At 44.4% G+C, this 17,324-nt stretch overlaps 1 protein-coding gene across 5 annotated transcripts in view; it reads right to left on the reverse strand.

Annotated features, from left to right (window-relative positions):
- OLFM2 (olfactomedin 2) overlaps positions 1-17,324 on the reverse strand; it is a 225,796-nt gene that overhangs the window by 61,072 nt on the left and 147,400 nt on the right. For all 5 annotated transcript variants that reach the window (XM_079967842.1, XM_079967844.1, XM_079967840.1 and 2 more), the window contains exon 2: positions 17,145-17,294. In XM_079967842.1, coding sequence (XP_079823968.1) covers positions 17,145-17,294 — 150 coding nt within the window. The remainder of the gene's footprint in view (positions 1-17,144; positions 17,295-17,324) is intronic.

Raw genomic sequence — 17,324 nt, forward strand, 5'->3', positions numbered from 1 at the left:
TGTTTGTTTTTCTGTTTGTGTTCTTTATTTGTGTTATAAAATGAATAAAAAACTTTGAAAAGAAAAGAAAAGAAACTCTTGCCGTCTTTTCCACCTGGCACCCTGTCTTAAGGCCATCAGCCCCAGGTGGAGCTTCTAAGAGCTGGTTTTGATTCTTGTTCCTTGGGAGTCACTATCACTTTAGAAAAATACCATCACCCTGGGCCCTAGCAGCTTTAGGAGGTCATTGCCTCCCCTCTTGCATTCCTGCCTCCTGTGATTGGTCCCTGACCCAATCCATGTCCATGTGGGAGCTGGTGCAGTTCACCCCAGTGATGGCTAGCCCCAGTGGTCCAAACCACACCAACCCCAGTAAGCTAACATAGGGCCCCTTGACCATGATCAAGTCTAACTGCTGCTTCTGCTCTTGATATTGTACATTGAAGGTTCCCACCCCCATTGTGGGGACTTTGCATTTTTGGAAGTACCGGAGGGTGAATGGGGCCAGCATAAGCTTGGGACCACCGCTGAGACACAATTTCCTTAATCTCTGTGCCAAGATTATGGACAGGGTTGAGCCTGTATCAAGCTCTATGCGGCACGGGGCTCCCTCTATCTGTACCTCAATGTAATTTTTTTTGCATTGGAATGAGGCAACTGGTATACCTGACGGTCTGTGATCTCCATCGAGTTGCCTTGGTGTGTTGGACTGTGGGGCCTGGGACTCTTGGGTTGGCCATCTGATGTGAGGCATTGGCCAGGTCGGGCACAACACACCCGGGCGATGTGTCCCGCTTTTCTGCATTGTCAGCATTTTGCGTTGAGGAAACGGCAAGTCCTCCACTAATGGCTCTCATTGCAGCTTGTGCAGTTCCCCTCTTCCGTCCGAGGCTATTGTGGTGGATGTGCAGCTTGTGTGTGCCGCTGCACTCAGTGTACATCCTCCCTGTTGGATTCTGAGTCGTCGGTGAGGTCCTTGTGGTGGACCCTTGGTTGGGACGCTGAGTTCGGCAAGAATCCTTGCGCTGACCTCTCGGCAGCTTCAGTTGCCAGGGCCTCCTTTGGGTGACCTGGAACATCAGGTCCTTCTTGGCGCAAAGGTGCCACTGCAGCTTCTCGTCCCTCAGGCCACTGATGAGGCGGTCGCGGAGCATGTTCTCCGGCTCTGTGAAGTTGCAGAGCTGGGCGGCCTGGTGGAGGGAGGTCACATACCTGGTTATTGTTTCTCCGGGGGTCTGCTGCTTTGCTTAGAAGGCGTTGCGACATGCTACCACCGAGGGCTGTGGCGAGAAGTGCCCCTTCAGCTGTTCCATTATCATGTTGTAAGGAATGGTCACAATATTTGCGGGTGCAAGGAGAACTCGGACAATCTCGAACATTTCTTCTCCACAGATGCTGAATAATGTCGCCCACTTCTTGGCTACATCCCACCTTTGTTGCCAGTGAAATAAACTTGGAGTCGCATAGTGATTTCATGCTCTTTATTGCAGATCGTAAAACAGTGAATGGATTTCCCCCAAAACCTCAAGCTTTACATACATTATTTACACAATGCGTCCTGTCTGATTGGATGATTCTGCTTCCCTCCTAGAGCCTGATTGGGCTGCTCCTGCAGGCCAATCAGGTTGTTGCATTCTAGGATCCTGCCTTAGTACATAACAACTTCCCTTTCTTGTCCGCAGACTTGGGCAGCCAAACTCTATGTGCAGCCCATAGGCCAGCCTGATTCAGAAGAGGTCAGAGGGCTTCTGCACATCAGACCAATCATTTTAATGAGTGGGGAGATGGCAAAAATCCTCCTCAGATGATTTGCATAGATCAGCCAAGGGTGTTGTTGCTGTGTGTGTCCCATGTGTATACGTGAGATTGTGTGTGCAGGAAAGTGGGGCCGTCACACCCACTGCTAGCATGCAGCCCCCAGAAGATTGGCCAAGGGCAGATGCAGTCTTCAGACCAAAAACTAAAATTAAAATTAGCTCGTCCAGCTCTATTGCTGGTCCCTGTCATGAGGCTCGGCCTCAAGCAACTGATTTTGGATGCTGCTACAGGGCAGCAAGCTGTGATTAAATTTAATTTAACTCTGATCACCTGCACATGCCACTCATTCTGCTGCATAAAATGTAACGATTTTGTGTTGTAAAAGTGATGTTTAAAGAGGCACAGAGTGTGATGGAAATAAATGGCTTTTTTAAAAAGGAGGGTGGTGTCTGTTTTCGTAAGGCTGAGTTGTCGAGGAAGAGACATCACTTGTGTTTTCTGCCTCTTGCACCCAAATGGCCTGGGCCAGCCGTGGGGACTTCTCTGTGTAAACAAGAGGTGAGGACTGAGGGGATTGAGGACATCAACCTTGAATCATCATCGACATTTATGGCATCCTGATGGTATAAACAAGCCAGGGTGACCCATCTGCACTATTCCTCTGAATTGGTAGCAGCTCAAGCTGAGCTCTCTGCTGTGCAGATCTATGAAGAAGGCAGCTTCTGACCCATCCCTCTTCCCTTCCAGGTATTTCAATCCTTGCCAAGGTCAAGCAGTGACCTCACTGTCACCTGAGCCCTGCTGGTGCTCAAGGGAAGATTTATAGCTATGTTATGCAGCATCATCAGGAGGCACGTTTTTCTCACTACTCCCTGCTGTGAAGAAATGCCTCTCTGACTTTCTCCAAGGAGGGCTGTGCATGTCATCTTAAATAATTTCTCTTGGGCTAGACAAGAGTCAACTGCACACTGCTGCCTTTTGCTCAGGCTTGATCTTCTACCACAACCACTACTCACACCTGAGAGGAGGAGTTATTAGAGAGTATTTCTCTCATCAGTACCAAAATGCAGCAGATGACAAAGGAAGGGTCTGTACCTGGCGCCTTCAAGCAAATAGATAACCTGTGACTCTCCAGCTGCTGCTGAACTCCAATCTCAGCCAGCATAGCCAATGGCCAGACATGACTGGAGCCGCAGTCCTGCAACCTCTGGAGGGCTGCAGGTTCTCCACCTCTGAAATCTGGCAAGATTTGTGTCTTCAGAAGGGGTGGCTTCACCTGAAAATTTCATTCAATTCTACCCTAAATGTTACAGAAGTTCATTTTTTAAAAAATGCAAAGGTGACCAGCAAAAATGCCCCTGGGCCTATTTGCCTGTAATATGGCAAGAGCAAATATGCCTGCAATCGTCATCCCTTCTGTCAAAAGAAAATAAAACATATAGCTGCTTTTTTTTTTTATCTCCTAATAGTAAATAGTGAGGAGAGAACACTTACAACCCCTGGGTAAAATCAGGCAGCCTGTGAAAGTCCATAGCAGCCTCTCCCAGTTCCTACTAATCTAAATAAAGTATTCCAAAAGGATCTCCTGCTCTTGCCCTGCTCTATATAAAATGTCTTCTCTGTTACTTCTCTTTTCCTGAAGATAACTTGCTTTAAACCAAAGCATTTGCATCCACAATAATTAAAATGAATATTTTGTCATGATTTCACTGAGGGAAATAGGAGTGGCAGGGGCAGGAAATAAAAAGGTTGTATGCTATTGTATAGGTCAGGAACAAACAAATCAGAAGAAAAGAAAAAGAAAAGATGTTACAGGGAGAGAACAAAGTATTGGATGTATTGACATTCAGCACAGAGAGTGTGTGGAAAGCGGAGGAACTGGCTGCAGAGAACACGGCACAGCTCTTTTTATGATGAAGCTAACACGTACAAATTGAAAGGGAGGAAGAGAAACAAGGTGTGCATTAATGGTAAAATAGAATCACTTTTGTTATTACCTGATATCTTAGCTACAGCCAGAAGGCTCCTTCAGATAGGACACTTCTGGTTATTATGTGAAATAAGGCCTGACGTGTGAGAGTGAGACATTTCACCAAATTATGATTTATTGTTGTGGAGTGGGGTGAATATGTATGTATGATTGTATGTATGTATTTGTGTACACACACACACACACACACACACACACAATAATAATAAAAGGAATAATTTGGCTGGTGTGCAAGCTGCACCCTCTCCTAGGGAAGGGGAAAACTTGCCACAGTCTTCCAGACTGTCTCCCTCACTTCCAAACTAGACTCCTGCAAATGCCAGGGCTGTTTGTGAGAAGCATTTGGCGGGAGTATAGTAGGAATATAGCTGGTCCCTCCCAAACACAGCAGTGAGATTGTGTAGCAGGACTTGCTACTCTATGAGCACACTGCACCTAGGTACACCAGGCACAATTAAAATGTTAGGCCTTTAATGGTCTGGGTCCAGGATAACTAAAGTACTGACTACTCCTATATGCTGAGATCATTGTAAAAGGCTCTCTTCCTCTTACAAGCCAGTGTGGTGTAGTGGTTAGAGTGTTATACTAGGAGCAGGGAGACCAGGGTTCAAATCCCCACTCAGCATGAAGATCCCTGGGGGACCTTGGGCCAGTCACAGCCTCTCAGCCTAACCAATCTAGCAGGGTTGTTGTGCACTCCACCTTGAGCTCCGTGAAGGTGAGATATGAATGCAATGAATAGAAGCTCCTCTGTTAGATGAGTAGAAAAAGGTGGCAGAAACAGGAGACATAATGCGAGTGATGCTTAGGGTCAGGAATATTCTCTCCAGAAAAGCCCATCTAGTCCCTTTCCTTTTAGACACCAAATGAAAGCAATTCTAATTTAGCACATTTCTGAAAAGAAGAGAAGGGGGAACAATAACTTCAGGAAGCTGTCCTACAGTTTTGCATTTGCATGACTTGCTTATTTCTTTATTCTCAGCTAGCATAATTAATGGTCAGTGATTATGGCAGTTGGAGTCCAGCAATACCTGCAGGGCCACAGGTTCCTCACCCTTGCTGTACACACTTACCTCGCAAGGTCCCGCTGAACTCAATGGAATCCTAGAATTGTAGCATTGGAAGGGACCATGAGGGCTGTCTAGCCCAGCCCTCTGCAATGCAGGAATCTTTTGCCCAATATGGGTCTTGAACCCACAACCCTAAGATATATGGTTACTTACTTCTGAGTACTTGACCTCCAGAGAATTGTGCTGTTTCATCTGCTGCAGCAACAAGAAATCCATGTGGCACCTTAAAGACTAGACACCACTTAGTATAATTCGTCTTTTGACTAATTAAAAAGATGCTTCAATTAATCAGGTAGCAGGTTTTTAAAAACACTGCCACCTTTAATTTAAGTATTTAGTACCTTCTTAGAATGTACCGTCTTAGAAGAGGCATTTCTCCTCCTTAGGAACAAGGGAAGAAGTTGCCTTTTACAAGGTCTGATCACTAGCTCACCTAGTCTAGTATTCTCTACACCAGCGGGGGGGGGGCACTTTGACCCTCTGGACAGATGTACCTGGATAACAACTCCCATCAGCCCCTACAGTTATGGCCAATGACCTGGGATGATGGGAGTTGTAGTTCAGCAACATCTGCAGGACCAAAGGCTCCCCAAGCCTACTTTCCACTGACTGCCAGTAGACCTCCAAGGTTTCAGGCAGGCTCTTTTCCAGCCCTTACCTGGAGATGCTGGTGCTGAACATGGACCTTCTTCAGGCAAAGCATAGGCTGTTCCACTAAGCTACAGACAATCCTTTCTCTCTCTCAAGAGGCAGTGACTTTTCTGAGATAGTGCCTTCTGTGACATATATGCACATAATCTAAAGCACAAAGCTTGTTTCCTTCCCTTTAGAACAATGGCTTTATTCATAGGCAAATGAATGCAGATGGAGGCCATTAAAACTCATGCAATGAATCAACTGAGATCTCTTAGAGTTATAAACTAACTAAGTGCTAAAAGTTTAAAACAAATGATGAAATACAAAAATGGGAAAAAGAAAAGGCAATACCAGAGGGACCTAATATGTTATTTGGGGGCAGTGGGGGAGGGGGGGAGGAGAGGGCAGAAAAACAGGTCTCTCCGGTACTGATAATCTGTGGTGGGGGCATTGCAGACTTGTGATAATAAGTGTTTGTTTGTTTGTTTGTTTTTGTTTATTCATACATACCCCGCCCATCCGGCTTGGTTTCCCCAGCTGGACGGGACTGGACTGGGTTGTCACTGGGGTACGGGGAGTCTTCAGCTTTGCTGCATGGAAGATCACAATCCTTGCTCTTTGAAGATCACTACAATTTCCTTCCTTAAGACCAACCCCATTCAGAGGTCCATGAAAGGCTTCTGCATTAATCTGCAACCACTGCATTTGCTTGCTATGACCACAGTCCCAAGAAAGCTCAATAGACACACAGGAGAGCCAAGGGCTTAGGCTGCAAGATCTACCCTACAGACCCCTCCATCCCCCACCACACACAATTAGGGCAAGCTGAGACATTCATTCCAGGCAATGAATCAGGACAAGTGGTGACTGGTGCTCCCTACCCAACCTCACTACAGAACTAACCACTGCTGCTGTTTGGTCCTCCACTGACAATCCATGTACTGGCTGCTCTCTGCTACCCCAATGTCTCCCTCCAGGGAAGGATCCTTTCTTAGATCAAGGCATTGTAAGGCGAGGTGGCCCTGGAGAATCTCCATGCCACTGGCCCACTACTGTGGCATACACTGTTTAAATATCTGTCACTATAGCACAGTGGTCAATGACCCGCTCACAGAGATTTCTGAGGCCATTCACCCCAGTTGCTCCAGTGCCTCAGTCTGGCAAAGAACTCTACAAACAGATCAAGGTGTGAGGGAGATCCTGCAGGCTGTGCCCATGATCCTTAACTATTGGACATGCTGGCTGGACGCTGATGGGAGCAGGTGTACAGCAACACCTGGAGGTACACAGGTTGCCCACCCCTGCCTTAGAGCATGAGCTGGCCAAACAAACTCCAATTGGACACTTCATACAACTATCCCTGAGTTAGGCCCGTCCCCTGCAGTTGTCATGCACACAAGAATTCTGAAGAGCTGTCCTTTGGAGTTGCAGCTGTCCCTCCTTCTGCCTTCCAATACACTGTGATGTGAGTCTGGTTTAACACATTAGGAATCAGGCTGAGATTACAACCAGCATTAAAAACTATCAATAAAAGCCAGGATAAAGCCAATGTGCCGTATCCAGGGCTTTGTGAGCCATAAAAGGTTTTAAAAGGCAATTTAGTGGGGGGGGGAATAGGTATATTTAAGACAAATCCTATGTTTCTCATAAAACAGGGAGGGAGGGAGAGGGTTGGCACGAAATAGCTCAAAGAATTGGCTATTTGGAAGTCACTATGTCTCCTTGCTTTCTATGCCTCCACTCTAAACTCAATTCTTTCTGGATCAATAAAAACATATGAAAATGGAATCAAAATAGCTAGAGGTGCTTGTGGGGATAAGAACTAACACCCTTCCCTGTTAAGGATGAAAATTAATTCTAACAACACCATCCTGAAAAGAAAAGAAAAACCACTCCCAGAATCTATTTTCCTGGATACCAGATTATAGTGTACAAGGACCACAATAAATGCAATATAAAAAGCAACATTAAAACCACAAAATTCTCAAACTCATAGACCTTGATTCACTAGCAAAAAAAAACAAAACAAAAAACAGGCCAGCAATTGCATCAATCCGTAAAGGCCAGACAGAACAAGTTTGCCCTCAGCAGAAATTGAAAAGGCATCAGCAAGGGGGACAAGTGTACCTTTGGTTAGGACTGCCATATTTCAAACACTGAAAAATCTGGACCGAAAAGTTGTTGAGCTTTTTTTGCAAAACCGCAGAGAAGGCCCTACAACGTTTAACCAGCCCACTGTGCTAAACCGGCAGTGTGTGGGGGCTCCAGAAATCGCTTCTGCGCATGTCCAGATACAGAAAATTGCTTCAGTGCAGGCGCAATTTCTGGCATTTGGCCATGCACAGAAGCAATTTCCGGCACCGCAGACACGCACAGACATGATTTCCGGTGTCGCGCTGCACCAGTCCAGCCCATGCCCGGTAAGCCTTGCTGACCCCTGCCCTACAACAAGTCACTGAAGCCATGGCTGTAGCTGGGACTCTCAGCAGGGCCTCTCTAGGCACATTTGAAAGAGGTTTGTCATCTACCTGTGCAATATAAACAGTGCTGGGGAAATGGTGTGCTTGCAAACAGTCATGCCCAAAAGGATGGTGGGAAGTATTTCATTTCTCCCTCAAGACATTGTAGAAAGAAACAGAGCAGGTCTGGGCAACCTATCAGCTGCCAGGTGCAGCTGGACTACAACCCCCATCATTCCTGAGAGTTGACCATGCTGGCTAGGGCTGATGGGAGTTGGAGTCAAGTTATTCCTCTTGTCCAGTTTCTGTTTGCATCTGACTTTGCCATCCCTAGGAGCCCTTCCATCCTTGACCTTTGAAGCCTTTTCTTCACTCTGTCCAATTAAAAAGGAAAGGGAAACCTGCAGGTCAGACCAAACCTCATTAGAAGTGTTGCTTGCTGGAACTCAGGATGCTGAATGTGTTGTTTTCTGAAAACTCTGTAGGCCCTGCTCTCAACTGGCTCCAAATCGATTTGCCCACTCTGATAATTTACAGGCAAGGAAACAGCAGCAGCAAGTAAGGTGGTATGTGGGCAGGAAGTCCAATTTTTCAACCCACCAGGAGACGATAATCTCCAGGGTGCCATTACTCTTCTTTCCTTTTTTTTTTTTTTAAAAAAATAATATTTATTAAAGTTTCAACCATTACAAAAAGAAAAAATAAACATACCACATTAAACATTAAACAAAAACAAAACAACACATCGCAATATAAAAAAACAAAAAAAACAGAGAAATAAAACCCATAAAAAAACAAAAACACAAAGAAAAATACATCAGATCTCCTCATTACTATTCTTTCATTAACTTACTTTCTTGACCTCCTCACACCTCCCTTTTTTGTATTCTAGGTCGATTATCTATTTCAGCAAGTCCTTTTCCTCTTTTAAAATTTTTGTCCTGTAAATTGTCTTAGTTAATGTAGCTTTACTTTTCCTCCTTTCACCAATTAACAGTCAGTTATTACATAACATATTTTTTTAACCTTATTTTAACGTTAAAACTAAAATACTTAACTCCTTATAACATTTCTGCTAAATCCATAAAATATCAATCCACCAATTTTCTATCACTCATTAATTTTGCAATATTTCTATATATAAACTTTAAATATTTCAATCTTCTTCCATCAACTCCTCTCCCTGGTTTCGGATTCTGCCAGTCCTTTCCATCAATTCCATATAGTCCATCAACCTGGAGATCTTATGTCCGAGGCTCTTAACTCTTTTCCAGGTCCCTTCTGCCGATCTTGTTCATATTCTTTAATGCTAGAGAGCAAATCTCGAGAAAACTCCATCTTAACAATATTTTTATTCCTTCTAGACAGTTCAGCCAGATTTCCATAGTTAAGGCTAGGGTCTATAAAGTGTTTCAGGTCGTATTTCAAGATTCTTCCAAATCCTAAGGCCCCCAAAACTTCAATCTCCTCCAAGTCCAAGTCCATGTCCCAAAAATCAATTAATCCCTGGATAGAGGGATCATTCCGACTTTCCTTCTTCAGTCCAAACCGGGAACCAATCCTCGAAATCTGACTTTTTCTATATTCAATCATAGAAGGCCTCAATTTATAGTCCTCAATTTGCTTCTGTAAAACTAAAAGTCCCACTTGTGTTATTTTAGGTTCAAAAACAACTTTCTCCTTTTCCTCCACCATTTGTTCTGCCAAAGTAGGTTCCTGTGCCAAGTCCTGAATTATTTCTGTGTTGGTGCTCTCTTCTCGTATCAAATTAGTCACTTTCTGTTGCAAGTTATCAACTTTAAAAGTCGTGGCATCCGTCTTTTTATTAAGCTCTTCCAGAGAATGACTTATTTTACATAATAGAGTCACAATATCTTCTCCTATCAACATTTTGAATAGTCCAAGGTCAATCACTGGTTCTCAAAATCCTTATCTTGCAGCTGGAAATCCCCCAGTTACACTCCTATAACAGTTTCAAAAGCTCCCTCTAGAGGGAAAGTCTCCACTTGTATGAGTTCTTTCAAGCACAGCTCAAGCAATGAACAAAGTTTCGATTTTCGGTTACTTTTCCTCCATTTTGAGTGCAGAAGAGGACAATGGAAACAGTATCTTGCTCTAGCTAGCTGTCAAATCCGTTCTGTCAACGAACTTTCCCCAAACGTCATCTGGCAACCCGTTCCCAGTTTCAGAGCTGAGGTGATTTGATTTTCCCCTCACTCCTGCAGGCTTACTAAGTTCAAAATTCAAAGCTTCCCCCCTCTTCACCTGCCTCCAAGGGGGGTTCTGTATTTTTAACCGATGGAAATTTAATCTTTTATCAAAGGCTTTCAAAGACTTTAGCTTGTAACGTCTTTGCTTCAGTCTATTTACAAAAGCGGAAGGCGGACTTCCTGTTTATGACCTTCCCGCTTCAGCGCCAAATTAAGATATTTAAAGATCCAATTTTCCATTCTACTCACGGGTTAGTTTTTTAAAATCCAATTGTCCACAGGAAAAAGTCAGCGCTCTCCAGCAACAGCAATGCGGCTTCACTCCATGAAAAAAGCAGTCGATTCAAAGCACCGCGCTGCTCACCCCACGTCGCTCCGGATCCCCAAAACAGGGTTTCCCCGTGAGTAGGGGAGGCGCAAAAGGTGCCAGCCGAATCCCAGGTTCACAAGCTTTTCCCGCTTGTGATTTCAATGGGTCTCCGCCTTCGCCGTGGCGGTCAGACCCTGTTTTCCACGGAGTAAGTTCCTCCCGATCGGGGGAGCTCAGCCATTGCCGGAGGCGCCAACCCAGAAGTCCCCTCCATTACTCTTCTTTCCTGATCCCTCAGTGTCCCTCCAGCATTCATGGCTGCCCACAGCTCTTTTTCCTGCCTCAACTACAACCTCCCCACCGGAGTAGTTAATTAAGTATCAAATGTTTCTAAATGGCAGGAGCAAAGAATACATTTGCGGCGTGAGAGGGTTGGGGAGAAAGGATCAATTATACATTTGTTTGTGACTCACACTGGCCTTGCTGCCCAATCCAGGCAGGGTGTCCTTGGCTTCCCAGGTGGAAATGGAAACAGCAATGCATAACCCTTTGCAACAAAAGGCTGAGATAAAACAAATAAATATCAAGTGCAAGAGCTTTCCACTCAGAGCATCTAAAGGTCATTGTTTCAAAAGTGCATTTTTGCAATGCACTCTTTGCCACTTGCTTGCAATTCAGAACTTTGGGGGAGGTAAAGAGGTGGGGGGGATGGGACGGCTGGGCAGGGGTGCCTCATTCTCCCTGCTTCCCTCCCCTTCTCAAGAATATTTTACGTATATCATATGTGTGCGTGTACATGCACACTCAAACAAAGGCTGAGTGATGTCACAAGGCAGAGTTTCCCATGATGCCACAGGGTTTGGAAGTCTGAAACCTGACAAGAGGGTTGAACTTGAGAGTCTGTCTCAGTACAGCTATATATTTATTTATAAAAATAGTTATATACCATTCATTAAAAAAACATCAGAGCAGTTTACATAAAACCATACCATTAAAACCACATAAAAATCTTAAAATTGGGGATCAGCTAGCTATTATGAAAGATGTATTCTTAATTGCCTCTGTAATACTGATAGAATAGAAAAGCTTTCAGCAGGCCAGAGATATGAAGGTCCAGGGGTATGGAATCAGGGAAGAGATGATGATGGGCTTAAAAAAAATATATACTTTATATATTAAAAATATATTTTGAGCGATTAGTGAGATTTTTTAAAAGCACTTTTCAGTGTTCTACTTACTTCTCTGCTGCTAACTTCTGGACCAGGGCAATTCACTGCCAGCCGTGTCCTAGCTGTGCCTTCAGTTGCTGCCATGGGGAGGAAGGGTCAGCTCAGCTAGGCTAGCACAGCTGCACACTCAGGGAAAACCATCAAGTCTGTAGGTGTGCCAGACCAGCAGATAACCCTACTATAACTTACCATCCTGAAGTGCCAAACACAGACCCTCCAAGTGTCCCTATATTCCAGGGACATCCCTGATTTAGAGGAGCCATCCCAGTTTCTGATTTGATCCTGGAATGTCCCACTTTTTCTTAGGATATCCCTATTTTCCTTGGAGAAACGTTGGAGTTATCCGACACCTGAGCCGTCTGAAGGCAATCCTGTATAGCAAAGTTTTTTAATGTTTAATGTTTTATTATGTTTTTATGTAGGTTGGAAGCTGCCCGGAGTGGCTGGGGCAACCCAGTAAGATGTGTGAGGTATAAATAGTGAAATTATCATTATAAAAAGGGACTTCCCTATTTTCATCAGAGAAATGTTGGAGGTTTTGCAGACAGGAGTCTTGAAACCAAAGCCTGATACTTGACTTCTCTACCCCTGCAGAAAGAAGTGAAAGTTCACAAAGCATAGACAGCAAGCACATCATACCTTACAGAGATTAGTAACCATCTCCACACCTTGTAGCAGCTGATTCTGTGACTGCAGCAGCCTGATTTGTGGGATGCTGTCACTAAAGGCAAATCTACACCACAAGATGCTTCAACAGAGACCTGTAGTGCTGCAAGGAAGCCAGTCTAATTTGCAGCACCCTCACCAAAATACAGTCTGGGGGGAGCCAGAGACAGCAAAACAGGTATAAGTATAAAGCAGACTTAGGTTTATATGGTGCAGATCTACGAAAAATAGGCTCTTCATTTTGTTTTCCTGCATAAAATTCCCAGCCATTGGGTGACAGTCTTACTGTACCATCTTGGCTGTTGCAATTTTCAGTGCAAATGATCGATAGGACTCAAGAGTAATAGTGCCCTTAGCACCCAATAGATCAGTGTGATTTGTCTCATATCCTGACCTGCAAATGCAGACCATAAAGCCAAACCTCTGCTGAGAAATGGAGCTCCTTTCCAATCTCAGCTCCATTAAGGGGGAGGGGACCCAGAGCACCCCCAAGCAACACTGCCAACTAAGGGCCGCTTAAGTGTCTCTTGTGGAGCTCAGAGAGAGCAAACAAACTTGGAGACTTCACTGACCAGCTGTTGCCTGTTCTGTGCTTTCAGTCAAGTTAACACATTCTGAGCTGCAAGGCAAGACCCATATGCTGGGGTTGCCTAGCCAGGCTCTTGCTATGCTGCTTTGCCATCTCGACTGGACCATAGAAGAAGCAAGTAGCAAATGCCGCCATACCCTCCAAGTGCCCCTATTGTCCAGCAACAGTCCCAGAATTGCAAAAGCTACCCCAGCTTCTGATTTGATCCTGGAATGTCCCTATTTTCCCCACCAGGGCCACCACCACCACCACCAAGTTTGGGGATGAGGAGGAGCCAGCACTTGTCCTGAGCAGCTGCAGCTGCAGGGGAGCATCCCATTGCCTCTCCTGGGCCCCTCCCACTGGCCTCCTCCCTTGGGCAGCTCATAGCTGCTGCTGGGGAGCAGGCAAGGAGGAGGAGAGGCTGCTGAGGCCCAGCCCTGCTTGATGCGCTGGCTTTGAGCTACAGGCAGAGGGCAGGGCCACCAGGGTGAGCAGAGTGGAGCACAAGGAGTCCTGATTTTTAAAAATCAAAGATCTACTTGCCCCTTTCTATATATTGGTGTGTGTTTTTCCTTTTGTAAATCTGCCAGAGAATAGAATAGAATAGAATAGAATAGAATAGAATAGAATAGAATAGAATAGAATAGAATAGAATAGGGATTAATGGATTATCTCAGGATGGTGGCTGCCATGTGTCCCATTGGTGAAGTGGTGGTGGCACTCTCCCTTCTTCTGAGGGAAATGCTCTGCAGTGGCTAGTGTGTGTTTGTGTGGAAAGGACAAAAATGGTGGGTCAAGGAGGGTCAGTTGCAGGGGAGTGAGAAATGTTGGAGGGTATGTGCTGCTGAAAGGTGAGTAAGTAGTAGCTAGATCTGTGCAACAAGAGGCAACTCTTGCAAACAAGAGGAAATGCGGGGGGGATGCAAGCAGGAAAAACTTTATTTCATAGCATTTATATACCACTTGATTGTAAAAGGAAACCCTCTAAGTGATTTATGAAAGGATAAAAGGTACGAAAAGGTGAAGGACCCCTGGGCAGTTAAGTCCAGTCAAAGGTGACTATGGAGTGTGGGGCTCATCTCGCTTCAGGCCGAGGGGGCCTGTTTGTCCACAGACAGCTTTTCCGTGTCATGAGGCCAGCAGGACTAAACCGCATACCTGTGATGCAGCTAAATAATTATAGATCCTGGAGTTAATGGACCTACCAGGGATGGTTTTGCAGCATGTTTATTTGGCTACTTTTGTTGCAGCCACTATGCATTCTCCCCACCCCACCCCCCACATCCCAAAATGATGCTGTATCATGGTCATGCATCTGGAAACAGAACTATTTTGAAGTGATTGCCATTGTCTACAAAAGCAATAAACTTCAAATTAAACATAAAATGTGAAAGAGCTGATCACATTCCTAAATGGTAAGGGGGTAAATTTTGGTGCATTCCAAAAACATCCAAATATGGCCATGTATTTTTTGGGTGGGGGCATGTAGACCACCCCTAGTTTAGACCCAGTCCAAACTTATGAGCTGTCTTACAGCGTCTTTTATACCAGGACTCTCCCTATTTTTTAAGCTTTAAAAACTGTTTATTAAGTTGCATTTTGAATGGTTGTAACCTGCTCTGGAACTTTAGGGAGAAGGGCAGGTAATAAATCAAAATTGCCACCACAATCACGTCAGTTCCATCCAGATGTTGTTTGACTCCACTCCAGGTCTGTCATCACCAGCTAAGATGGGCAATGATCAGGGATTCTGGGAGCTGTATTTAGGGAGGGGAGGGGAACTGTTTGGTTGATGTTTTCATGAAAATCTACCAATTGTGCACTACCCAAATCAAGATACAAGTCAAAACAGAGCTCTCCTTTGAAATTTGCACTTCCCTGAATTTTGGCATGAAGTTCTCCAACCAAAAATAAAACAAAATAAATGCATATAGTATGCATCCCTCATTTGATTTCTTGACAAATTTACAATGGGCCTCACAACCACAAATGCTGCTTGCACTGCATCCCATATATACTTAGCAAGGGATATGGACTTTACAGTCCTTGCAATCCTCCCTCTGTTCCTCCCCACACCTGTTCCACCAGCTTCTCTTCTAAACTTGAGTTCATGCTTCATTTCTTCTACCTTCTCCTCAGTGTCAAATGTGGGCAGGTCTATTAAATCCCACCCTACTGTCTCAAAGTCATCTTCCAAAAACTGTGAGGGCTAGAAACCTACATTATAAAACACATACAAGCACTCCCAGGTTTCTTATCAACAGCTAGCATGTAAATGTGCCAAGTGGGTCCCTTGTTTCCCATCCCTGCCCCCATTTTGAAGCTTTCAAAAGCCATGTGAAAGCTGAGCTTGGCAGACTCTTTTCGCCTGCAACTCCTTTGTGGGGGGACTTCTAGTAATTGCAATTGTAAATTGATGTGATTCTTATTTGGCTAATAAATACTTTATTTGCACGTGCGAAGTCAATAAGAAGCCGTCTTCTCTTTGTAATAAGATTTTAACACAATTAATCTGGAGGAGGGGGATTTACTGCTCAGCCTGCCATGTGGAGGCTCCATGTGGAGCAATAAAGGCACCATTTGCATCTCATTAAGCAGAAGAAGGTGAGACAGAGGAAGCCTTCATGCATCCTCCCTGGAATCCTAAGAAGCGGAGCTGTCTTGGAGAAGAAAGCACAGCTAACAGAAGGATCAAAGTCTCCGGCTTCCAATTAAATGTTGCAAGAGCAAAGGGCTGTGGGGGAAATGCAGTAATTAAAAGTTGTTTGGGGGGGGGGGTAGGAAACAGGCCTTGTACCTAAATGAGAGCCCAAACCTGAGATTTACCCCTTTCTTCCTTGTTTTAGCAACGGGACAGCAGTCTATGCGTTCTGATGCACAAAGGGCAACGCTGCGACCCCTCAAGCTCTGTTTTGGAATGAATCCTACAATAGAATGGAAATGAGCCCCAACCAGACTGAAAGGTTTGGCTGAGGACCCAAATGTATGATTGGTGTGGAGGAAGGGGACAGGGAGACTCCCCCTTTCTCAACTCCCTCTTGCTTAATACAACGTATCCAATGATGCTGACTGTTGGGAGACAAAACAAAGCACTTCTTGTCGCAGTGGGTAGGTAAACTATAGAATTTGCTCCGGCAAGATATCACGATGGCCATGAATTGGGATGGCTTTAAATGAGGATTAGAGGAAGGAAGAACAGGCTGTTAGTGGCTGCCAGCCATGGTGGCTGTGTTAGTCTCCCTCCGCTGTTGGAGCAGTAGGTAGCTTCGTGGTGAATGTCCTGGGAAAAGAGAAGTGTTCTGTGTTCGCTCCTTTCTCAACCAAAATGGGCACAATTCCTGCAGCATCTGTTGGCACTGCTTGAGGAATTTGATATTTGTGAACCCCTATACAAACTGCTGCACCTCCTGGACTACTGTGGAGGCTGGAATTTGGAAGATAGTTATCCTTCAAAGTTAACACTTCTCCAAATTCTGTGATACAGTTCTCAGCTAAACTTGCACCTTGGAAATAAAATACATTGAGAAATAAGTGGGGTTTTTTGAAATACGCTTTCAAAACCTCTTATGTAAATGTGGATTTTCTTGTTTGTTCATTATTATTTATTTAAAGCATAGATTAATGTAGATATATAACCAAAATACTTGGTCTTATATATGATATTGGCAGCATGAATAGGAATTGCAACTCAATAGGAAGCATCCCAAAATCTTATACAGTGCGCTTGGTTCCACTGTCTCTGGAATATAGCTATAATGGAGAAAATAACACATAATTTGTGATAAGGACTAGAACCTGAAAATGCTTTTTATATGATTTGGCATTCTTTTATGAAATATATAGCAGAACCATCATTTTCAAGATGAACCCATGTCACAAGCTTGGCAAATCTGAAACTAGACTTGATAATCTGGTGATGTTGATAGTCATTACTTGGACTTTGGGTTTTTTTAACCCAAGTGCAACTGTATTAATTCTATGTGCCTATTTTGCAGTTTTGTTTTCCATCTTTTAATTTTCACCTGTTGTTATAATTTTTTGTTTTAAATTCTGTTTAAATATCTGTTTTTAATACATTATAGAATGAATTTTTAAAAAACTTTACCAAAAAATTAAGGGAATGGGACAGAAAAGACTGATGAATGAACACCTGCAAAAGTGACATGCTGCAGAAACAGTTGGATCTATTCCTCCATCCCAATCAGCATCTGCAATAGGTCTAGAGCAGTCCCCACCAGCACCCCAAATTAAAAATACATCACTTACTTTTTCCATCAGCTGCCGTAGTTGTCGGCTGCGCAGGTCCCTGGAGCATGTGCCCTGGACAGGGATGACAGCCGTGCACAGACATTTGCCGTCGGGGGCCTGAGCGGAAGTGTAGACCTGCCAGCCTTCATCGGGGCTCTGGAAGAGAGTCTGCAAAGAGAAAGAAGCATAGAGCACTCA

Source organism: Podarcis cretensis, assembly GCF_951804945.1.
Source record: "Podarcis cretensis genome assembly, chromosome: 2".
NCBI classification, from domain to species: Eukaryota; Metazoa; Chordata; class Lepidosauria; order Squamata; family Lacertidae; genus Podarcis; species Podarcis cretensis.